Source organism: Nylanderia fulva, unplaced genomic scaffold, assembly GCF_048542155.1.
Source record: "Nylanderia fulva isolate GAGA-0341 unplaced genomic scaffold, ASM4854215v1 Scaffold18, whole genome shotgun sequence".
NCBI lineage: Eukaryota > Metazoa > Arthropoda > Insecta > Hymenoptera > Formicidae > Nylanderia > Nylanderia fulva.
The window spans coordinates 1,928,929-1,954,592 of NW_028190055.1; the positions used below are offsets into that span (position 1 = coordinate 1,928,929).

The 25,664-nt window shown below is 32.9% G+C and overlaps 3 protein-coding genes across 3 annotated transcripts; 2 read left to right on the plus strand and 1 right to left on the minus strand.

Moving 5' to 3' along the window:
* The first annotated feature begins 1,264 nt into the window (after positions 1 to 1,264).
* LOC114944351 (uncharacterized) lies at positions 1,265 to 3,944 on the plus strand. Its single transcript, XM_029320250.2, has 5 exons — positions 1,265 to 1,521; positions 1,978 to 2,251; positions 2,591 to 2,860; positions 3,189 to 3,433; positions 3,752 to 3,944. The coding sequence occupies exons 1-5, from the start codon at positions 1,265 to 1,267 to the stop codon at positions 3,840 to 3,842; spliced, it is 1,137 nt and encodes a 378-aa protein (XP_029176083.1). The 3' UTR covers positions 3,843 to 3,944.
* Positions 3,945 to 5,345: 1,401 nt separating this feature from the next.
* On the plus strand, positions 5,346 to 21,953 carry LOC114944350 (uncharacterized). Its single transcript, XM_029320249.2, has 6 exons — positions 5,346 to 6,053; positions 16,139 to 16,254; positions 19,346 to 19,461; positions 19,871 to 20,015; positions 20,359 to 20,541; positions 21,082 to 21,953. Exons 1-6 carry the CDS (start codon positions 5,960 to 5,962, stop codon positions 21,433 to 21,435), a joined length of 1,008 nt encoding a protein of 335 aa, XP_029176082.1. The 5' UTR covers positions 5,346 to 5,959; the 3' UTR covers positions 21,436 to 21,953.
* mIF2 (mitochondrial translation initiation factor 2) lies at positions 19,385 to 25,627 on the minus strand. The gene is made up of 11 exons (XM_029320242.2): positions 25,382 to 25,627; positions 24,945 to 25,086; positions 24,552 to 24,841; positions 24,309 to 24,469; positions 23,970 to 24,196; positions 23,607 to 23,877; positions 23,094 to 23,347; positions 22,762 to 23,020; positions 22,519 to 22,683; positions 22,309 to 22,449; positions 19,385 to 22,231 (listed from the first exon to the last, which is right to left on the minus strand). The coding sequence occupies exons 1-11, from the start codon at positions 25,417 to 25,419 to the stop codon at positions 22,059 to 22,061; spliced, it is 2,121 nt and encodes a 706-aa protein (XP_029176075.2). The 5' UTR covers positions 25,420 to 25,627; the 3' UTR covers positions 19,385 to 22,058.
* Positions 25,628 to 25,664: the final 37 nt, after the last annotated feature.

The following is a 25,664-nucleotide window of genomic DNA, read 5'->3' on the forward strand; positions in this document are numbered from 1 at the left end:
ATGCTGACAATTAAATTTCTAATTGTGTCTATTTGAAATTAAAAAAATTTTTAAAACATTATTAGTTACATTTAATTATTTACAATAAATAGAACATTTTGCAAATAACACAAATGTTTAAAATGTAGGTATATTTTTTATGTATATTTTTATGCATATTTTTATGCATATTTTTCTCTTACTTAAATCATAAATTATATAAAAATGTGGCTTTATATTTTTAAATTTTCTTATTAAAATTAAGAAACAAATTATTGTATTATTGTATAGCTTTTTAATATGCAAAGGGGGGGGTTTAACCCCAAAACCTCCCTTGCATTTTGATAGATACATTTTGTGTATCAAAACCTCGATAATCGATATTAAATTATTGAAAACAATGATTATTACGTTAGACGCATTTCACGTTGTGATATGTTTCACATTTTACATTAACCATATAATCATAATTATAACGACCATAAGTTTCTTTTTAAATTTCGGTAAATTATCCTATTTTAGCGCATGATGCCTTCTGGTAAGTTCTCTTCAACACAAAAGTTTAAATTATTTGCAATAATTTCAAAATTAATCCTGATTTTTTCAATCTCTAAGCTGATATTATATATATATATATATATATATATATATATATATAAATTATTTAATTTGTGTAATATGAAGTTTTCCTTCCCTTTTAATATTATAAACTGTATACAATAATTAATAATGATAATGATTAAGATAATATTAAGAAATAATTCTCAAAGAACAGTTCAGAGTTTTGTCAAGTCAAGTTTATTATTTATATTATTATTTATTAGATTAAATCATAAAATGATTACACAATTAGAGAAGAAAAAGAAATAGAAAATTAATTATTTTACGCAAAATATTGTCATCAATTTTCATAGTGAGACATTTGCAAGCATAACTCATTTAAATCCCACGATCATTATAGTTCCGCAGCAGGTCCAATTGTAGCTCATCAAAACAATTTTTTGTTTGCATACCTCTTCCGCTGTATACGACAACGATGATTAATGAATGGTGTACAAAATAACTGCGATGCACGTCGGCAATAATTCGACATCGCGAAATAATGTTATACACAGAAACATTATTTTAAAATAGCTAAAGCAAGGTTGTAATTGATGAGATATATATTAATGCAAATAGTTGATACAAATCTGAAAAATTATTTGCAATATAAATATCGTTTTCTACATATAAAAATATATACAAAACATAAAATTGACTATAAAATAGGCACAGCGTCATTTGAATGACGGGAGATAATCGCAGGCGGATTAATCGCAAAAATCCAAGTTGCACCTGCGAATGGCATGTAAAATTCAGCTATGGTGTAGCATTCACCCTGGCCGTCTTCGAGGCAAAACGTCTCCTCGTAGTCGCCTTGGAGATATTCGCAGAGTGGCAGGTGATCCGGTTCGCAGGTGGTTTCCAGCCGATCGCTCTCACCTTGGCGGAGATGGCTTTAGGATTGCCGTCAGCCCTTTTAACAGTGCGCACCATACGCAGGTAATGTTTATTTATTTAATAACAGATATAAATAAGTAAGGAAAAAATCACGGAATATAAATCACTCCCTCTTTTTATGTCATTTTCGCTTCATTTAATATCTTATGACGAGTCACTTATGTGTATATCTAGCAGATATAAACCAGAAAGATAATTAATAATTAATTATAATAATAATTAATTATAGCAATAATTAATTATAATAATAATTAATTATAGTAATAATTAATTATAATAATAATTAATTATAGTAATAATTAATTATAATAATAATTAATTATAGTAATAATTAATTATATTAATAATTAAATATATTAATAATTAATTATATTAATAATTAATTATATTATAATTCTATTTTAATTATATTTTAATTATATTATAAGAATTATATTCTTTTAATAATTTGTTTGATTTCTCTCGATATACAATTTGTGATAACAGATATTCTTGCAGGCGCAATTTACCGAGTTTTCGTCTAAAGGCGAAGCTAATGCTAAGGTGTCTTTTGATAATAATAATTGTGTGTACCGCTATGAACACGGCGACCTTAGCCTCAATAGGGTACCATGTCAGTGTAAGACAGAAGACGCTGGTCGACGTCTTCAACACATCCATGCGCCTGTACGTCAGTGTAACGTCGTACAAGTACGCGATTGACGAAATCCAATTCGTCTTACAATGTTGTGGCCATACTTCCTATACTGATTGGTTTCATTTCGACTGGCAGGTAACCTTTTTAAATATTTTTCTCTCCGCTTCGATCGATTATCGAAGATTCGCAGAATACCGATAAATAATCGATCCGTTTTATTGGTTCCTTTTATCGTGGTAGTTTGATATATAATTTGCCATGTAACATTGTTTTTTTTCTTATTTCAGATCTTTAAGAATTGCAAATTATTAAATAATATTTATAATATTTTTATTTATGTTATACGAATATTTATATTGACCATGTTATATTTTGCAATATATATGACATTTTCTACCGACATGTTTTCGATGATAATTTTTTTAAGACGAATTAACAAAAGAAAAATATATATTAAATTATTTTCGATAAAAGAGAGTGGATTACGCATCCCGGGAGGAAATGGCAGGTCAAAGCAGAATCTCGGACGAGGATTACAGATATCTCGGAGTCCCCTTTAGCTGCTGCAATTTGCGCGTTGTGGCACCTTGTATGCACATGCAGATAACAGATGACAAGACGATAAACGTGAACGGCTGTGCGGAAGTCATCAGCCCCATACTTCTTAGAATCGTCATAGTCGCTTACGTCATGACCAGCACTTTAATCATTATACAAGTGTTGCTGATCTTTTTAATTACTAGAGTGTGTTATCTTACTTAATCTTATCTGCATATATAAAGTACTTTCAAAGCAAAGATTCAAGATATTTTAATAACAAAGTATTGATGCATCTTAAATTTTTGAAGGAAAGATACATTTTGCATTTTAAATAGTAAATTAATAATATTATATGAAAGAAAAAGTTTGTCAACTCACACAATCTGGATTTAACTTTAAATTAATATATCTTGATCATCGAATTAATTAATAATTTTTATACCAATTTTACAAGTTCGTAGATTTTTAGATTCATTCTGTAAGCGAAATATTTTTTAATGTTTTAAATATGAATGCTGGACTACTGTCACAGATGGTCTGCAGATTTGTGCCTCTTCAGACGTCTTCTCAGCAGGTAAGATGTACCGCTGTGCCATTCACCATTATAAACACTATTCCAAGGACTTACGTGCAACGATTTTCTTCGGTTAAGAAATCCACCTGGCGTAAAAGAACGATGCATCGTCACCCATTGTCCACGAATGTCGTTTGCATCAAGGAAAACCAGAAACTTAGATTACCCAGACGCAATTGCTCTATTCTGAATTCCAGAAATTAGTGAGAGAGTTCTTCTACCTTAAAACTAAAGTTATTGTTATAATTCTAGTTACATGAAATTTTTGAACTACATAACTTTCTTTATTATTATTTTTTGAATACGATAACTAGATAACTTTTGTCAGCAATCATTAGAATGTGATAAACTTGTTATGAATATAATATATGTATAATATGAAACCAAGATGTTAGACTAAAAGGATTTCGTAGTGAGAATTATTCTAAATAGAAATTATATGTCATTTTAATTTTTTAATCATGTGATATAAAATTAATTGTGTGATAAATATGAAAGTAATAAAACGATATTTTGCTCAGCAATACTTGGGACGTAGCAAAGATTAAACCGAGCGTTCATGAAGAACATAAAATATCTGTGGAATGTTTTCGAAACAAACGCACACGTTAAAACCTCTGCTGCGTTAATGATTCATAGATTCCACATGGTCATTATAGTGACGGCTCTCTAATAAACTGCGCATTAACGTTGATAAAATACCAATTGCAGTGATTAGAGGTAAGTCGTGTTACATGTATTGTTTAATAAATGATCTAGGGTTTTTCTTTCTGAAATTATAGATTTAGTTGACCTACATAATAGAAGCTCAGTTGTATAAACATCAAACAGTAACATGTGACTTTGTCATTAACCTTATTTAAGTGCTTGTAACTCCAACGCGTATCTGTTTGTTCAAACAAGGATATCTTTCCTATATTTTCTAATATTTTTGATCATTTCATATCAATCATATTTAACATTTGTCACTTAAAACATCTAATTAATAAGATCTTATCGTAATTATTTTAATGAGCTTTGAGATTTTTTATTTTATTTTAAACATATATAGTTCTTATACTTAAATTTGAATTTTTGTAATAATACATTTTTCTATTATTCTTCAATCTTCAATTATTAAAATTATTTAATCGTTACTTTAAATATAATATTAATATTATATATTACAATTTTTCGTTAATTATAAATAATTATTAAAAAACATTAAGATTTTGAAGTAAAGAATTAAAAAAAAAAATTATTTAAAAATTGATTTATTTCGTGTATAAATAACGTATAATGAACATCTTTAGAGTATGCTTTACAAAGAAATTAAACTGGATGCAAACACATGTGAAACCTGAATAACGGATATTATGAAAATAATAACAAGACAAAGGTTGTTTGATCGAGCAACAGTCGTACGCACCATATATGTTTTAAAGAAACAGATAGATAAGCCATATGTCGATCTTGTGCAGATTGTTCGATTAATATTACATTTAAGTAAAATGGATTTCAAAATATAATGAATAATAATATGTAAGTGCAATTTTCATATCAATTATATAATAATAAATTGAATTATAAATGTAAAAAAATACATAAGACAAACATGGATAGCGAAGACATTTGCATAAATTAAATACGTTTTTATCAAAGAAATTTGCAAAACAAATAGTTCTTCAAAATAGTAATTAACAGAATATAATTATTTTAAAATATCCATTACATCAATACAATATGATACATCAATATAATATTTTATCAAAGCGACATTGCAGCAATACAGATTGAGAAAGATCGCTTTCGTCAGATGCGATAATCAATCGTCATTCCTCAAATATAATTACCAGATTTCATAATGTAGAATCAGCTTTGCGCCGCCAGATCCGCTAAGGAAAAAAACACAAGGAGAATAATCCGTTGATGTATATGTATATGTATCAAGATTTTTCGCGCGCGAATTTTTTCCCGCGTCCTCGGCGAGTTTCGGATCAGCTGGGGAGCGCTCGGGAGCGCTCGGAGCCGTTCGGGAGCGCTCGGAGCCGTTCGGGAGCGTTCGGAGCCGCTCGGAGCCGTTCGGCCTCGGCGGCTCGACGCTTGAATAAATCGCGCAAGTTCGACAGTTCGCGAACAGCCGCGCGACGCGACGGTCTAGTTCGGTTCTCACGTATGATTAATTTCGAATTTAGTGCTTGAGTGATCGCTTCTGACCGCCATTTCGCCGTCGTAGCATGTGCTCACTAGTCCGGAGCCACGTACACTGCTCGCCGCATCGTCAATCGTGCAATAAACTCGTCTCTTACGGCTACCGTTAAACGACCGTTAACAGCCATATTTTCACGCTTTTCACGCGTGACGGAGAATATAAGTACCCCGTTTCGATCTGACCCATCTCGCGCGCGTGTTCGAGAGCTGTCGGATGATCGTGTGTGCAGTGATAGTATGATCTCTTGGATATTCCAGTGAGTCTGCTCTAGCGAGCCCCTATACCGGGTGGCCGAATCGATATCGCGCGCGAAGTTTAGTGGCTCGTTCCTGCCTTCGCTGTCAGCATCTCGCTAACGGCTGTGCAGCGATAAAAAGAAAAAGAGAAAGATAGAGAGAGAGAGAGAGAGAGAAAGTCGAGACGCCTGAGTTGGAACGAGAGCGTCATCGTAGACAGAGAAGAGAGAGGGTATTCGGCGTTCGAAAGGGATCGACCGATTTCCGCGAAAGGACTCGACGACAGTTGTCAGTTTGGCAGGATGAGCTGCTGTACCAGCGCGCCTATGGTCACGCAGACTTGCGAGACTCTTCTCAGCAAGTGCGAAATCCCGATCATCGATCTCGCTCATATGGGTGAGTGATGCATATTTTTTTTTCTTTAAATCCGCACGTTATTTTCCGTTAACGTTATTTTGCGCAGTTTCGGCGAGAAACGCCGGCATGTGCGCGCAACAACTGTAAAACTGCATTTATATGACCCGGTTCCTGGTTCTGCCGGGAACGACATTTCCATATTTTTATTTACGAACGATATATGAAACGGTTTTTCCCGGTACGATTCTCGCAGTTGTAAAAGCGACGTGATCGCGGAATGCAAAAACTGGCTTCGGTCTCGGCATGCGAAACGTCTCGTTGCTGGGTGTCGCAAGTTGGTCATAGGTCGGCTCCTCGATGACGAAATTAACATAGCACGGCAAAACTAGACTGTGGCGTGCCTCGAAATTCACGCTGCCAGCGAATAGAACGCGTGTGTAGCGCTTTTGACATTTGACAATTCGAAATCCGTGCGAGAAGTCGCGCGAATATTTGTTCTCTTTGATTGAAAACCTTAAATGTCACTTTGGTCAAAAATACACAGTTATTAATAGCCGATACAATAATACCTCATTAAATTGATAGTAATTATATTGGCGGCAAAAACATTATATAGAGACAAAAGACCAGCACCGTAACGGCCATTACCTAAATTGATATCACTTAAGTGTGCGTTTGTCTGTGCATACAACAGTATTTTCTATTAATATCTCGGCCTTGTACTCTGAAATAGCCTTTCTTTTTTATTATCGTTTAATAATGATGAATTTTCTATTTGCACTTTGAAACTAGAAATACATAAGAATCTGTATGTTTCGTATTGTGAGGAAATTGTCTTATCGTATTTTGAAAAGATATCTATTGTTGCACGTTGTAATTCAATAATAGATTGTATTTGATGTTTATCAGTCATTATCGGGAAATCTGATGAGTCAATTATTGGCACATTGCCTATATCATAACATGTACTTGTATTATGTTAATAAAATCTTACAATTAGATTTTCGACAGATTTGGACTTTTCAGTTTGAATATATATATATATATATATATATATATATATATATATATATATAAAATCGTCTATTTTTATAATACAGTAAGAACACCAATAATTATCTCAGCTCGTAAACGATGCTTTTTATACACAAATGCATAAAGTGCAACAAAATAAATGGGCATTTATTTATTGCCATGTCTAATAAAAATTCTAGTCAATCTATATTTATGACACTATACATTATCCATTTCAGACAGATATATTTTAATGATATATTTTTTTACGTAATCTCACAAAATTATTCTCAGACTGGAATATTTTTCTTAAAGAAGATATTTATTATTTCATCATCATTTTATAAGACTTAAAATATTATTAAAACTCGAAATGTTACCCGGACGATAAATTTTACAATTAACGAGCTGTCGAAAATCTCTCGTGCAAACAAATCATAATGGACGAATAACACTATAGCATTTTTTATCAGTCTAGAGCATGTTTACCAGTCTTATTTACAATACGTCTTGTTTGCAATGCATCATCGGCCGACTAGGTCGAGCGAATTTTCAAATTGCGATTAATAACCTTTTCGACATAGGGTTGGGTAAGTTAATGATTTTTTTAAACTAAGTTAAGTTGAAGTTATAGTTGCTTATAAAATTAATTTAGTTAGGTTTGATGAACAAAAAATTAACTCAGTTAAAGTTAAGTTAAGATTAAATTAACTGAAGTTAAATCAAAATTAGAATTTGGTTTGTTAATTCTTTTGAAATATATAATAACTATATTTTATAATATATTTTTTGGTAATTACAATTGATGACAAATAAACATAAAAATTAATAATACTTTAATTAAAAAATAATACGTTTATAACTTATAAAAAGACAAATGGTATTCAGAGATAAAAATATTTAACTTAGGAAAAAAGTTCATAAGTTTAAGGTGAAAACTAACTAAGTTGAAGTCAAAAATTAATACATTTTAAATTAAATAAGCTAAGTTAAAAGTTTTTAACTTTTTGTTAACTATTAACTAATCAACTAGTTATTACTCAACCCTGCATTTCGGTACCGCTTCGGGGTAATCGGCAGTAGTGGGACACCCTGTATAGACGTTCGAGGGCGCCAAGGGAGGGGCCCTTCTTTGTGAAGAGGGGCTCTGACCTCAACGGATCGTCGGACCCGCGGTAGGCGCCTCCGGTTGCCGCTGGCTGGTTTGTCTGGCTAGGTGCCTGGCCTCGTTGCCAAGCAGCCATAAAACCGTCGTCTTTCTTTCGCGAATCCTCGAAATTCCTCACGACTCGAACGCATCATCGGGTTCGCGACGTGGTGCACCATCCTTTCGGAGTCGGGCAAACTCGCTCGTTTTTTTAATCCTCCCCGAAGTTTTTTTTATCTCCGCGAGCTTTTTTCATTCCACTTTAAATTCGACCGAACCGATCGAGACGATTAAAACACGCTATTTTGTAATACTTGTTTTTCTATCATTGTGCAGAAATTAATTGCGACATACAAACGTAACGATTTGTGAACTAATGAGAATCCATCTATATACGACATTTTCCGCGAAAACAACGTTGATTATATTAATTTATGCGGTCAAAATATTATGCTAAGATGTTGGAAAGACATCCTGTTATTAAAAATATATGATTTTGTTTACCTCGAGTAATTATATTGCGCAAGAATTTATAATTACAACGTAACGTTATTTTTCCAACGATTAATTATTCGTCTTCGCATGCTTTTATATACGTGTATCGACATATGTATACTTTTTCCCGAGATACCTGTACGTTAAATATTTCAATTAAGCGGCGAGTCCTTGGGCGCGAAAAGTCATTCTTTTTCTATCCTCGTCAGGAGTTGCCGTTAATGGACGAAGTGGTGATTATATACGAAAGTAGCATATAAAGTCGCGTACACACACAGTTGAGTAAACACACGATGAGTCGACTCGGGATCTACTCATTAAGCGCCATTTCGCGAAGCGAGAATGTTAAAAAGCAGCGTAGCGATTAATTCAGCGATTCTCCCAGTGTTTCCGGACATTTTCGATTATTTTTATTATTAAAAAAAAATGCATTAATTTTTTCAAAATAATAATTCAGAAAAGGTGTTCCCCTAATTATATAAACCAAAGGGTCCATTACGCATCACTTTTAAATACCGTTGTGCGTTTAGCTCTTGGAGTTCTAAGTCGGCCACTGTAATAAGTTCTAACCGGATATGTCTGACCTAAAAGTAATGGCCTACTTTTGCCCAATATGCGTCAAATTTCAGACGTGACATTATACATTAAGATTAGCGCGTCTTCCTATATCATTATTAAATTATATAAGAATAAAGCTGAAACAAAATCATACGTCTGTCGTAACGCTTGCTTGCCATTTAAAGATCACTTGTTTTATCCAACCGACACTTATGCATTACATCGATCACCTATAATTTAAGTTGTAGTTACGCACATTCTTTATATAGATATATTTAGACATATCAAACAAAAATCACGCATTCCTTTTTTTACATATAATATACATTTTGAATATTTTACGCGATATAAGAAATATCTATATGAAAATCAATTTATATTTATTCAATTATATTATTTTTAATTATAATTAGAGGGTCACTTATTATTTTTCTTTATTAATTTCTAATGAGCAAATAAAATTTAAATTTAATAATTTTTATTATATTCTTTTATTTTAAATGTTTTAATTATTACTTTATTTTTTCTTTCGATCACATAATTATGCATCGTTGCAGCACATTTTTACGTTTTGCAGCGAAAAGTCCAATACTGCATATTGGTTTTTTATATCATCGGCACGTGCCCTATCGTTCGCGAGTTATTTGCACGCGCGAGTCAAAAGTCTCGCTCTAATGATGAATCACGTAGAAAAAAAAGTGGAACACCCGCGCGCGCGTGCACCCGTGTCAGCTTTGAAATGCGCACGTGCGTCCGCGAGTTTGCTTTGCAGGCTTTGCGGCTTAAATAGCGGCAAATGTATAACACAAGAGCGTGCGGCAGGCGCGACGGTGTTAGATAATGCGATTCGAGTGCACGCCGAACGAGTTCGAGAGATGTAGGTATTATAATGGCCCGCGTGTGTTAAAGTCGAGTGCGTGCGAGAGAAAAGCGAGATCATCTCGATATCTGCGAGTGCTCGCGATTTCTCGTTGACGCGCATCTTTTCGCGCCATGCTCCATATTTTCCCATGTTTTTACGCTCTTTGGATTAATAAATATGCATTTTTTTTTTTTTCGAATCGAGAATCTCTCCAAGTCGCTTGATCTTTATGTATATAAAAAAAATTAAGCATTAATTAACATTTACTCTCCTTGTGAATAAACACTGGAATTTATTTGCAATTTTATTTAATATCCCTAATAGCATAGCACAATATATCCGAAAGATATTTATAGGATATTCAAAGGATATCCAGAGGACATTCGAACATCCTTAGGATGTTCTCTGAACATCTTCGGGATACGTGTGCTGTTAGGGATAAAAATATTAAAATAAAAAAATAATTAAAAAATTTTGAATTCAAAAAATTACGAAAGAATAATATAATAGGAAACAAAAAAATTTAATTATGCCTCTCTCTGGAGAAAATTCCTGCGGACGCCCATGTGTATATGAATAAATAATTTATGGTTTTATTGTACTTTTTATATTTTTTTTTTACGATCTTGAATGATTTGAATAATAATGTACTTTTTATCCAATTAATTTCACTTTATCCCATTTGATTTTATTTTGCTGAATGATTTAAATAATAATGTACTTTTTATCCAATTAATTTCACTTTATCCTATTTGATTTTATTTTGCTGAATGCTTTTATAGAGAATATCAGACTATCTTTATATGCGGATAGAGAGGAAGGTTTTCCGCTTTTCTTTATCTCTCTTTGTCTCTCTATCTGTACGCTGATAATTCGCACATTGTCACGTGCATTCGTACGTCCAGGCTAATGACCATGCCAGCTGGATGCCTGCGAAATTTTTGATGCGATAGACAAGAGCCGAAGTCTGCGAAATTTGCATTTGATGACTGTTGTGGCAAGTAGAAATATGAGACAACGAGGACACGAAAACGTGTACGATGGAAGTTGCGGGATTGTAGCTACAAGCCACATGTAAGATTGCAAGATTGGTTTGTTTCATATCTTGATGTCAGAGACGAATATATGCATATGTGCACATTAAACATGAGACGGATTCGAGATATCTGTGGGAACGCGACTTACATGCGATCGAAAATGTCAATGAAGCAAATGTAAATGAATGAGATGTAATTCGAAGTTTTTTTAATTAAAAAAAAATAGAATTAATTCGTTAAATTTGAAACTTATACTTGATTTATGTAAATCTCGGATTGAAATCGGCGAAGAAATGATAGGAGAAAATATTGCAAAACATCCTGTTGAGTTTGCGTGATGACGTAGAAATCTCGACGTTGATATCGTCGAATTGATAACGCTATATTGAAAAATATCGAACGATTTCGCTTCGTTTCGCAAGTGAAAAGTTAAAAGTCGGGCAAATGTTAATCTACTAAATGACGAAAATTTCAATGAAACTCGCACCGCATCAGTGAATAACGCGGATGCAGAATCGCGAATAGAAAGAGAAACTTATGATCGGAATAAAATTTTCGCAGAACGAATTAAAAAAATATATGCTGTAAAATTGCATATATATATATATATATATAACTGCATATAAAATTACATATATATAAAATCACGTGTACAAAAACATAGATCCACGTGACCACGATGCATCGCATACGTTGAACAAGACATTATCGGATCTTTCCATCTTTCCTTATCTTACCTCTTATATCTGAAGCTGTTTTTGCTTTATAAATCAATATACGCTTTTTCACGCATCGTTCACGCGCACGCGGGAAACTTCCACGAACTTCCTGCCGGTGTAGATCGAAAATTCGAAGAAGCAAAGATAAAAATATGTTTATGTATTGTTCATGAATTTATTCATTCGGTTTTCATGAATCGCACCACGAGCTTATGCAATCGAGAATTAGACATGACATGATGTAACAATCAGATACAAAACAGCATTAACACAAACTGATTAAACCTCTTAATTTAATTGTATGTGTATTCTGTTTCGTATGCATGTATGCATATTTTTCTCTCTTCTTCAGATGTTTTTCTTACGCGTTATTCGATGTACAACATGATAATTAAAATTTTACTCCAGAATTTTGTCGTAAATTATAGATCGTTTAAAGTGACTTTAAGGAAATTCTGGGAAACACAGAGAGAATTTTCTCTTAGAATTTACCCTGAAAATCATGGTAATCTTGAGACAATATGGTATTGGAAGAATTTTATTCCTTAAAATTAACTATGTACATATTAATATTTTTTATTGTGGTAAATATTAATCAGAGAAACTCTTATAAAATTCTCTCCGTGTACGTTAACATTATATTAAACAGATCGATTAATATATAGCACTTATCATGGAATACATGAAATCAACACTCATGAAATCAAGTAATTTACAGTGTTTGCTGTTATCTAAATAAAATTATATAGATGATCATCTAGATAAAACTTTGACGTCATCTAATTTTTATATAGATAATAAAACTATGTATTATATATATCTGCATCTTAGATGAAAAAAGTGTTATCTTTATAAATGATCTAGAATAATGTTCAGATAATTTGGTTTAAAGTCATAGCACACAAAAATATACTGAAACTTAAGTAGTAGAACAAACAATAAGCGATAAAAACTTCGAAATAAAAATATGAATACATTTTTATATTTTTTTTATAATTTACATTTTTTACATCTTTTTTTACCTGCGTTTACATAAACGGTCTTAAAAATCATATTATCTAGAAATTATCTAAATTAATTGTATAATTTTCGATTTTATCTAGATAAATTTAAAGCAAAATCATCTTCATCGTATCTACGATGAATTGACATATTTTCATCTCATCTTCATCTAGCTAATTTAAAAATCATCTAATTGTAAGCACAACACTGGTCATCTAACTAGTAGTAGAATGGCGCTCTGTGGACTGAATATGATTAGTCAACCCTGTCTATCGGCAAGGAAATATATTCGCGATGAGTAAGTATGTAATGTGTCGCATTTGCTGGTAGACTATATATTGCGCACTTCTTCAGAGTCGATGTCCGGTAACGGTGTATTCGATCGTTACATGCTAGGCGAAAGTATCGGGGGGAGTCTGTCGCTACCAGGAGAAACTCCAAGAAATATTTTCTCTTATTCGTACATATATGATTGTATACGTACACCCTAGAAACAAACGTCTTTGCAGCGTCTTTAGCTGCAACTGTACATGTATCTCTACGATATGTATCCGTTGCGCATGTTTGTGCGTTAAAAATTGGTCTCACGTTGTTAAACGTCAGCTTCGTACACCCTTGTACTTTTCCCACTTTCGTGTCGTTAACCCCTGGTAGCGCATATTCTTTCTCCCTCCTCGTGAGAGACTATGGCTATTTCGGCTATATATTTTTAGCCGTTTTGCGTATCAGCTGACATATTTTAAAGTCAAATTTAATTTCTTCGACGATTCTATTTTAGACAATTGTTAAAAAATTAATGTTATGGCAAATAGCGTAATTATATATTAAAATAATAATTGTAATTTTTAATTTTATCAGCTGATATATTTTAAAGTCAAATTAAATTTCGACAATTCTATTTTAGACAATTGTTAGAAAATTAATGTTGTGCCATATAGCGTAATTATATATTAAAATAATAATTGTAATTTTTAATTTTCTTTTTTTAGAGAAAATATCGAATAAAACTGAATTTTGCGATCTATTATCTGCGAATAATAAGAAGGAATGTCGATCCAAGTAATATTTGATTATCGAAAGATTAATATTTATTTTAAAACGCGAAAATACACTGATCTCACAAAGAGTATATCACTCAAAATGTTTAACAAAGGAGAGAGAAGCATGCTTTCACAAATAAAGTATCAAGATAATTCTTTGAATCGTATCCCCAGTATAGATCATGAATAATCCGATAATCTTTTGTTGTTACGATGCGAGTATATATATTTTCACCACGTGGCAATTTGGTTTTCATCGTATTAAATTTTTTTTAGCACAACAAAGAAGATTAAGACGTAGGTAGACATTTAAATATCACCAACTGCTTGTTGCAATTTTTCAAAGATTGGACAAATTTCAACGTTAGATTTCGTTATTATAAATAGATGTTTTTTTTTGTAGTTTCACGATATTAATATGATTTTTCAGTCAGCTTTGTCGGCTTTTTCACACAAAATGATTTTGGCAGAACGCCCGTAACTGATGTATATATGCATATACCTCCAGGAAACGAAAGTCTTCTCTGAAGACTTTCTGTCGTCATCGTGACGTCGCGATATCACCAAAATAGCAAACAAAGTAAAAAGAGTGCAGCTGACGTTCACGAAGCACGTCAGAATATTTATTAAAATATATCGCCTTTACAATATTTTCGTTGACAATATAATTGCAAAGTAATCTATAAACAAGAAGCATGAAAGAAAATTGAATTCACATTAAAAATACGCAAAATGGATATTTTTCTTTTAATATATTGCACAATTTATTCAACTATTTATAATTATTTTTCAATTATTTATAATATTATTTAATATACTACAATTATTATAAAAGAGAATAATTATTTAGGAAAGAAAATTAAAATACTATTATATACGTTACAGAGTTAAAAATGAAATTTTTACTGCAAAAGAATATCTATGTCGACATTTATATAAATTAGAAAAAAATTATCATCTCTTTCTTTATGCGATTTTAATTAATTGATCAATTAAAAAGATATATTAACAATAAGAATTATAAATGCATTAGAGTTAATCTAACAATAAGCCTGCAGGAGCTTAAGGATGATTGTGCCGAGGATGCATAACCGGAAACAAAAGTTAATCCGTATGAATACTAGCCGAGGGCAAACATTCGTTTATAATAAGCGTCAGCGCGATAAAAGCGCGTGCAGCGTATATATCTGCAGTTTATTTCTCTTCTCATCGCTCATGGACGGATCTTGTTACGACACGAGAGGTTCGGGGACGATGGCTTTCTCGAGAATCATGACCTCGCGTTATGATTCCAAGGCTTGTGTACGCGCCGCTAGCCATTTTTGATTTTCGTTTACTTCAATCGAGGACAAAATCACGACGTATAGTAATTTCACGTTAACTTCCTCGCACTATTTTTCATCAATTTTTGGTTAATACACAGTATATTGAAATTGTTTCTCGCATACATGCGAAAAAAATATTTATTTCGATACATAATGGTAATTATGTAAGCATATTAAACGAGGAAACACTTCTTAGCATATGTAAATATGTATATGCATTTTAGCACGCATTATATGACGATACGCGAATGCAATTTGCAACCGTATTTTCCATTTTATTTTTTCTATTTTTCTATTTTATTTTTTATTTTATTCCTAAAAATATTTTATTTTTAAAAAGTACAATATAAAAAATTACACACGGTTTAATTGTAACCGCGCATTAATTTAATCTCATAATTCCGGATATATAACGCGTGAATATCATTTATAAATATGACAGAAAGATGAGCCAGTTTTGTTTTTTTTACTTTACTATCACGATATGTCTCGGTCTCTGAACGTCAATGAACGCTCATTGAGCAAAACGCATATAATCGATCATCAGTGCATCCAATATCGGTGTCACTCAGAAGAAACAGGAGAGAAACTTAATACTAAATACCCCAACGCTTCCTTAATTCGCAAATAGACGTAATCAGCACATTTGTAATCTTCCGTGAAACCCGAGCCTCCTTAAGCATTTACATACAACGGTATTAAATTGACAAAATTAATCAAACCAATGTTGTAATAAACAAAAGTTGACGTTTCCTGTTTTTTTTCTTAGGAAATATCAGACTGATTGATCGATCGACTGATAGTTCCGAAAATGAGTCAATGTATAATAATAATTTTTATCGGTGGAAAATATAACCGCGGCAAGAAAAAGCTTCTTTTTTTTTGCCTCGTGCTATATTGACTAGGCGTTTTCTTGCGATTTCAGGCACGGAGAGATGCCCTCAGAAGGGAGTCGTGAAGCAGGTGGCCTCGAAACTGCTAAGGGCGCTGTCCGAGAAAGGATTGGCCTTGCTCGTCAATCATGGCATTCCAGAGTGCAAGGTACGATGGGCTCCCTTTACGCGCGAAAGTGATTAAGGCCTGGGGAGGCTTCCTTTGATTGATCAGGCGCCGGGTGTTGCCCGGGTCTTGCCGATTTCCATCACACGAGAATGTGCTCGATATCACGCGCTGTCGCAATTTATTGTCGTGACGAATAATTCGACACATCGATTGAAAGTGGGTCAATTAAACTCGCGGCGTAACTTCATGCAGTGTTCAAATAATAAGTGAAATTGGAAAGAAAAATTGCGCTTATAAAATATTCAGATTCTTGGTCGTATTAAAAATTACATAATTGTATATGTACACTTTGATCCTAATTTTCACAGTCTTCTTATCTTAATTGGAATCTACAAAAATAACTAAAATGTGATAAGAAATAATAAAAGCGGTGTATTCTGAAGTTTTAAATTGTCTGCGCATATATAATTATATTATTTTTATTGTAAGAGAAAATGTGCGTTGGTCATTGTAATTCCGTAGAATTCAATAATGTCAATAATTAATAAATTTTTCTTTAAATATTAATAAATTTCTATAAATAACGTTAAAATTCTACACTGATAATCGCGCGGTTCCTTTTCCTTTTTCTTTGTTATCGAACGCGCTTCGATATCTTGAGTACGTTGCGACCAGAGAATGGTCGGGGTTTTTCTTTTCAAGGGCCCACGATAAATACTATACGTTGCTCGCGATGACCTTGCCATTTGTGTGCTCGCTATCGGAAACTTTGCGAGTGATATCGCAAATACAGCGTGCTACAGTTATTCGCGCAATAATCCGACTTACGACTCGCTTATGACTTATTATTTACAACCAGGAACATATGTCTTTTGACGAGTAAACAGGACTACGTGTCGATATAATGTTATTATTCCCGCCTGGAAAACATGTGTACGAAAAACAGGCGCAAATATACGTACCGAATGAAAATAAGAGACGATTTTTTTTCAAGGATACTTACATAAAAGAGTCGCAAATGTGAAGCTGTGCGAGATCTTAATTTAGTCGTTGAGCACTAATCAGCGTAAACCAGAAGGTTCATTAAAACGTAAATAATCGCGCTTATCGTAAAGTAAATGTATACGTAATGACGATTTTGAGATCATTAAATTTAATTAATCGAGATATACCTATCTCGATTAATTTAGAAACCTTTTATTTTTATCAATCGATTGCGCCTAAAATATATATTAATAAGAGTAGTGTGAAGTTTTTAATATTTTTTAAAAATATATGAAACACAATTTAAAAATTAAATTTTGTTGGTGACCAAATTAATTATTTAGTTGTAAAAAACAATCTTATTTTAATGAATATGAAGTGTTCATTAAAAATCTTTCTAAGGGACGAAGAAATTTTCTTAATCTCGTTTTATCTTGATTTTTGTCATGTCTTGCTATATCATTGTGTTTCATACTGTATCATTTTTGAGCTCTAAGATTGACCAAAAATTATCTAAAAATAATCACATTCTTTAAATTTCTTGGAATGAAAACTGAACAATCGCATTCCAAAAGAGTGGAATTCCACTCTTTTGGAATGAGATTGTTCAGTTTTCGCTCCAAAAAATTTAAAGAGCACGATTCATCGTGTATGTTTGATATAATTTTCATTGAATCATCAGCATAGCTCGCGATGAAAAAGATAAATAAATAAGAGATTTTCAGTGACAGTTTGTGCGATAAAAAATATGCGATAAAATATGCTAGAATAAAACCTATGTTTGCCATACGACAATAATATATTTTGTTCTACATTGGTTTTCATTTCCAGCATTGAAATAGTTCGCGGATAAGCAATACACACAAACACACGACACATGCATCGCTCGTGCATGCAACAATATGCGATTATTTCGCGGAATTAGAAGATCATTCTCGGTTTTTTTCCTTCGTGATTCTTTTCTGACATTACATAACGGAAGTACGTAGTATTACAACATCGACGGTGCTAGAATACACATCGCCCGTATATACTCGATCATCTTCGTAAAGACTGACTAAGAAAAACTGTCGCGACGTCACACGTCGGTGACATTTGACCCATACGTCAGCGTGTGAATCATTGTCTCCTTATTCAGAGACTCCTTTCTCGAAATTTACCTTGTAATTTATCCGCAAACATATAGTGTTATCGAGCTATAGAGTGATGTATGTATACTGTGAAAAAAACTTTTATTGAATTTGAATCATTTATTTGAAACTAATAATATTGATTTGATATGAAAAAAATATTTATTTGATATAAGAAAATCTTTTTCAAAACAGATTATTTGTTTGTCAGATAAATTTATTTGTTTCAAATAAATGGTTTAATAAGGCAGTTTAAATATATTTACTAATTAATAATTTTCTGTTTTAATGCAGAATTTTACAATCTGTATATAACGTATGTACATATATGTATTTAATATTTGAAAATTGTAATAACATAATTAAAGTGAGAGATCTAATCAAATTTTTATTGAGAGAATATTAATTCGCAATTTTATTCAATTAAAATAAAGATACAATTATTCTGTGAAAAAATTAAGATTAAAAACATAACTCTGTTTACAGATATATTAATTCCTGCCAATTATTTCTATACTAAATGTTTGTACAATTGTAATGACAGAGAAGCATGTGGCAAATTAAGAGACTTGCGCGATATATTTTTTTCACGAAAATGTTTCTTCAACAACGCGATATTTTTTTTCTGGGCAGTTTATTCCTGATTGACCGACGAAATTTATTAGGTAAAATATATATCTCTTTCGTCATTGATAAAATTGTTTATTATCGAGTATTACTGGAATTATCTAGATATATCTTTACAACTTCCACATGTTACACAATACTCGAATGCGTGTAATTCGAAATGTGAAAAATGCGAATTATGAATGTCGAGATATATGAGATATGCGAATCTTCATTCTCTCGGAGAATCATAATTTTTGTTGAAGGCAAGGTTTCCTTATCATCACGTAAATATCCATATTTTTGCGTTGCATTTTCTATAGAGCACTTGAAAAGGCGCACAAAAAAAACTTCATTCTTCCTCGCTTCGCTAAAACTTTGTTAAAATTCTATGTTCCATATATTTACAGATGAAGGCAGCTTACAGAGCCCTAGATACATTTTGCGAGCTACCGGACGAAACCCGAGCAAAATACGAGCGCGTTTCGCCGGATAATCACGGCTATGTTAAACCAGGCATGGAGAAGTAAGTTGGGAGATTGTATTTTCAAATTATTCTCGTAATTCACTATAATTCTGTTTGTGATGAACGTTCTAGTAGTCAAATGCAATTTGAAATCCGACGATATAATAGTATGTATACGAGAAAGAATATATATCATTTTGAATTTAATTTATAATAAAAATCTTAAAAATGTTTAGAATTGTTATAACTATACGCTACTGAAATATAAATTATTCGATAGATGTAAGCATAATAAAAAATAAAATTAGGGTATATATTTAATGTTATCTGTATTTTAAAATATTTTTTAATGTATATGTGTTTTTAGATTTCTTTTTATAATTTATACATGTTCTCTTTCATACAAGTTTCCACAAGTATATACATTCCTTTTTGTATTTAAATCCAATTAATTATTTTACGTGATTAGATTTACAGATGAGATGGAATTTCGCCATGCATTCAATTTAACCGGATGTGAACAAACCCTGCCGGAGGAAGATGTTCATGGATTTAGATCAGCTGTAGAGGAACTGGCACGCGATTTCAAACAATTGGCCTCCATGCTTCTTACTGTAATAATTATTTACCTCATCTTGTCATATTATATTTCGTTCTCTCGTAAATTTAATATATCCCTGAATTCGTTACTTGAATTATATTTCATCTATTCCCGTGAATTTTATATCTCGTCATAAATTTAATGTTCTTGGATTCACTCTCTTATTTTATCTTTTCTAGAGAAATATTTCTCTGCTTTATCGCTATCATTCCATTTTTTTTCGCGGTCGACGAAGAACCGTGCGTTCCGCGCTCTTGACCTTTGAACGGAAGTACATTGTAATTCTCAAGGATTTCATGACTCGCGCGTCGATAAATAAAATCTAATCTGTACGTTGAAAATTTTCGCATTTGCAGGCTCTGTCTGTGGGCTTGGAACAGTCCCACGACTTCCTGCTGTCCAAGCACGCGCATATGCTCGGCCCTGACAACGGGTCCACCCTACGTCTCCTCTACTATCCGCCACTCGGTGCGCCGGTACAAGGACTAACCCGATGCGGCGCCCATTGCGACTATGGCACTTTCACTTTGTTGGCGCAAGTATGCAGATTGCAGCATATTGAAGCACGCTTGAAGCTCGACACCTAGTCATTTCATAGTTAAAAAGAGACGATTACACGGTCGTAAATCATATTCTAGAAAATATTCCTTACACACGGCACCTTACGCTCTAAAGTGTCGTAAATTCTACGTATCTTTATAATTTCGACAAAACTGACAGAGATACATATCTCGGCACGTTCGTTCGTTCGTAGTTCACTTTGTGATAAGCGGCTCTACGCCGTTAAAATATGAAAATATTCTGGAGAGGAAAAGACGTATCAGGCACGTGCGTGTTAAAAGATAACGCATAATTTTTAAATATTTAAACAGTTTTTTGCATACGTGACTCATATGCAGTATATGTATATTATAAAGACTGCGATTAAGAAATATCAAATATCGAGTCAATATAAAAGTAACATTATATTATATACAGCATATACATATATGTATGTATATATATATATACAACTTGCTGCGAATTAACATCATTGATTTACGCCTAATAATTAATTTTTTACAATAAAACTTTTCAAGGATTGCGAAGGCGGCCTTGAAATACAAACTCCACATGGGGAACGATGGGTCAGAGTAGGCCATCTTCCAGGCGCTATTTTGGTGAATACTGGCGAACTACTGGCACATTGGACTAATCAGCAACTTCCAGCGCTTAGACATCGCGTTGTTATGCCGGAACATTGCGGCCGCGGTCGTCATTCCATCGCCTTCTTCGTACATCCGGACGACAACGTTCCCATCGAACCGTTAGAAACAAAGATCACCACAACCAGCCAGGAAACGATTCCTTGTCGTCTCCAAAAGAAGAAGCGCAGCGTTCTCACGGCGTATCAGCATCTTCAACGACGATTTCGCGAAACTTACGCGTCTTAATAGACTCCACGCGATTTCTCGTTTATCCTATTGAGATGATCTATATTGCCGATCCACAATCGAAGTAAATTTTTGCAGGATCGCTGGAACAAAGTTAAAACTTCGCGGAGATTCAGAAAAGATTTGATTTAACGAACAGTGAAATTAAGATTAAGCTTGCAGGTTACGTTTTTTTAAAATTTGACCAATTATGTGTCTTCCTGCATATCATTTGATACATATGATGAAAGAAAAAAAATGTTTAAAAAACGCGCATAATGTTCATTCCACTTAACGTAAGTATAGACAAGATTCGTACTTTTAGTCCTGACGAATTTTAACGGTATAGCGCTTTATATATGTGTGTGTGTATACACATATATATTCGTCTTAATTTCACAATATGTATTCAAGAATTTGATATATTTCTCCCACGAAGCGAAATTACGATATAGACTGTACGTTCAAAAGATGTAAAAACAATGTGAAAGAAAGATTGCGATTCTCTCAGGCAATAATAAATAAAAATTTGTACTTAATTTAAAAAATATCTCCATCATCCTCATAATGAATAAGCAAGGCGATAAATGCGGGAGTTTGTGATCACGTTTTATCTGATTTAGCTTTATGATTTTTAGAATTGCTTAAAATCCAGGATCCCAATCAGTCTCTTGCGGTTCCTGGCCTATCTGATAACAAACTAGAACGTCTCCAGTTTTAAAAGACAATGTGGAATCTTCGAATCTCAAACCGCATTCTACATTAGTCTTGACACTTTCTGTTTCAGTTTTCAAATGTCTCATTGATACCAATTTCCCTAAAAAATATATAAGTAATATTTATCTATTTATCTTTTCTTCGCTGTCTCTTATAATTTTTAGTATTGTTTCTTACCGGTATAAAGAACCTCCTGTTCACGTATTAATCGATACATAGCATCTTTTTTCAAGTTGCCTTTGACACATCGACAGCCCGCGACCTTCACTTTTTTCTTCTTCTCTGTGACCTCAAACTCTTGTAATACATTCGCTTCGCCTACAGAAAGATCGAACAATCAAAATAAACATTTACGATAATTTACGATTACTAATGCTTCTCTTGTACCTATCACTTCTTCGGTATCGAGCGGTGGTAGTTTAGTATTTATTTCCTTCTTAATATCGTCAATAAGTTTATATATCACATTGTATGGACGAATCGATATCTTTTTTTTCTCAATTTCTTCTTTCAAGTCTTTCATAATGCCCACATTAAAAGGGTATATGATAGCTATAAAGATTTCATATGATGTTGAGATTTATAGAAGAAATATCAATCAATTCTTCACGAAATATTGTATACTCTTACCACCGAACGCGTCTGCTACTTGTAAATCTGTCTCTGTAACAGGTCCGACGCCGTAATGAACAACGCTTAATCGACACTTGTCGTCGCTTCCGTACGTACTAAAAACGTCTAATATAGCTTCTACGGAGCCAGCGACATCGCCCTTTACGATAACATTGACTATAGGTATTCTGTCATCGGGTTTCTCTACTTTAATAGGACTTGATAACTTTGAATATCTTCCGATCGCTCTTCTTTTTTCACGAAGTACCAAATATTCCTACAATCAGATAATAAAATAAATAACGATGTCCTTGTTATAATATAATTTTATAGAAATTATAAAAACTTACTTTTAGATGTTCTTCGTGCTTCTTGTCCGCTGCAATCTTATGCTCCTCCGCCAGTTGCGCAGCTTTTTGTGCTTCCCTATATCGTATTACCATATTTACTCTCTTCTCGTTGTCGACTTCTAATACCTCATCTCCAGCAACGGGTAAAACTTTCCAGCCAATAATTTGCACCGCCTCGGACAACTTAGCTTCCGTAATTGGATTTCCGGAATGATCGAACATGGATCTCACCTTAGCCCATGCTAATCCACTTACTATTGTTGAATAAAAAAATAAACATATGTATTACATATATTATAAAATTTCGAATGTTATATACTCAAGATTATAGAATGTTTCACACATTATCAGTCCTAAATTTGTCTTAAAGTATATTAGAAAGTAAAAAAAGAAAGAACAAAAAAATTTGTTCTTGAGAATATTTCATTCTTTTTTTCGATAGAATTTTTTTTCTTACACTTTTTTCTGCCTTCAATACTACTCTTTCTTGAATTGAAACATCCTGGTTCTTACCAAGAAACGCGCCCTTCCTTAGAGTGCCGCGTTGAATTAAAGCTGTCGCTAATTTGCCGCGATAAAGATCGGTAGAACATTCGATTATGACAGCTTCAACTAGTCCTGTCGGATCACCCTTTAATTCCATGATCTCGGCTTGTAACGCTATAGCCTCTGTCAGAGTATCTATGTTTGTTCCCTTTAACGCCGAAATATTAATGCTTTGAATGTCCCCACCTAAGGCCTCTACTAGAATTCCTTGTTGCGCAAGCATATTTTGTGTTCTCACCTGAAATAAGCATTACAAATTATATTTATTATTAAAAAATTATTATTATATTACTTTGCTTCTTGTTCCTATATCAATCAACAATAACTTACAATATCGGCCTCGGGCTTATCGATTTTGTTGATAGCCACAATAATTGGAACATTAGCGGCCTTCGCCATTTGTATACTCTCTATGGTTTGTTCCATCACACCATCATCGGCTGCCACAACTAGTACCACGATGTCGGTTACCTGTGCGCCTCTCATTCGCATAAGATTAAATGCAGCGTGTCCAGGAGTATCCAAAAATGTAACACTTTCTCCCGTTTTCAACGTTACTGTCGATTACATAATAAAAATAAAGTTGTGAAAATTTATTATGTAATATAATTAATAATTATATTACATATAATACATAACAAATTTAATAACCAACAAAATCATATTTACCATTGAAGGCTCCAATATGTTGAGTAATACCACCAAATTCTGTTTCCACAATAGATGTGTTATGTAACGTATCTAGCAATGTAGTTTTGCCATGATCAACATGACCCATAATTGTTACTACTGGATGACGTTTTAGCAGCACAGATTTATCCGGTGCAGGCCTGATAAATAAGATATAAATAATACAAACTATTCTTTTATCCTACAATAGATTAATTCCACTCTAATTTTATTATTCAATACCGTTTAACGGCATCATAATCCTTTGTGTCTTTTTCTGCTTTGTTATCTGGCTTAGAAATGATCCTAAATTTTGCTCCAAGTTTCCGTACAACGCTGTACAGTACATTCTTATCTTCTATAGCTGTATTTTCATTGTAACTTCTAACTGGATCGGACATAAAAATTGCTTCAAAAATATCATCTATGTCCCTATTAGCAGATATTGCCAGCTCTGATACTGTCATTCTGTTCCATACATCCACAATTGGCAATTTCTTTTTTGGTTTCAACTGCTTGAAACTATTTTGATCCTATAGACATATATTACTTTAATACAGTATATACATATGTGTGTGTGTATACATTAAAAAAAAATTAAGTAGTTATGCATATAGAAAAAAATTCAAGACCTACCTTTAGTTTCTCTTTCTTCTTGAAATATTGCGGTGTCGTATGATAATGCTGACATTGTGTGCATGTGAGAAACAAAGTGGGCAAGATGTATTTCCTTGCATTATCACTTCTGACAATTTCGCAAAGTTGTTGTCTCAGGAAACTGCAAATTATAATATAAAATTATTGTATAAAATATGTACTTTTTATCTGGAATTTAGCATGTAATTTATACAAATTATTGCATCTCAATTTTTTATATTTCTGAAAAAGGGGACAAATTTAAACTGACTTATAATATATGTGTATATAAAATTAAGTAGGTTAGGTTTTTAATTTTTAAAGAAACTTGTATTTTCTCACAATGTTCACTTGTATTGAATAGATTTCGCAGCGAATCTTTGAAGATGTAATTTTCATCATCATGACATCGTCTCTCCAGAGGGAAAAATAAATACCTGAACTCCGAACACGTCCTGATCAAGGAAGCAGCCATGTTTACAATTCATTTTACGATTACGCAATCAGCTTAACCAATCTCAACAAATCGAAACGCGAAATTTACTAACGAGAACGGATGGTACTAAAATCAGCTGTGTTCAGAAAACAACAATTTCAAGGCACGAGTCTGATTGGTAGATCTAAATCACCAATCACAGACAATCGCCATCGCACAACCTATCATTTTACGAACGCTATCGTTAGAATTAGAACCCACACACGTGATCCTCGAGAGCGTCT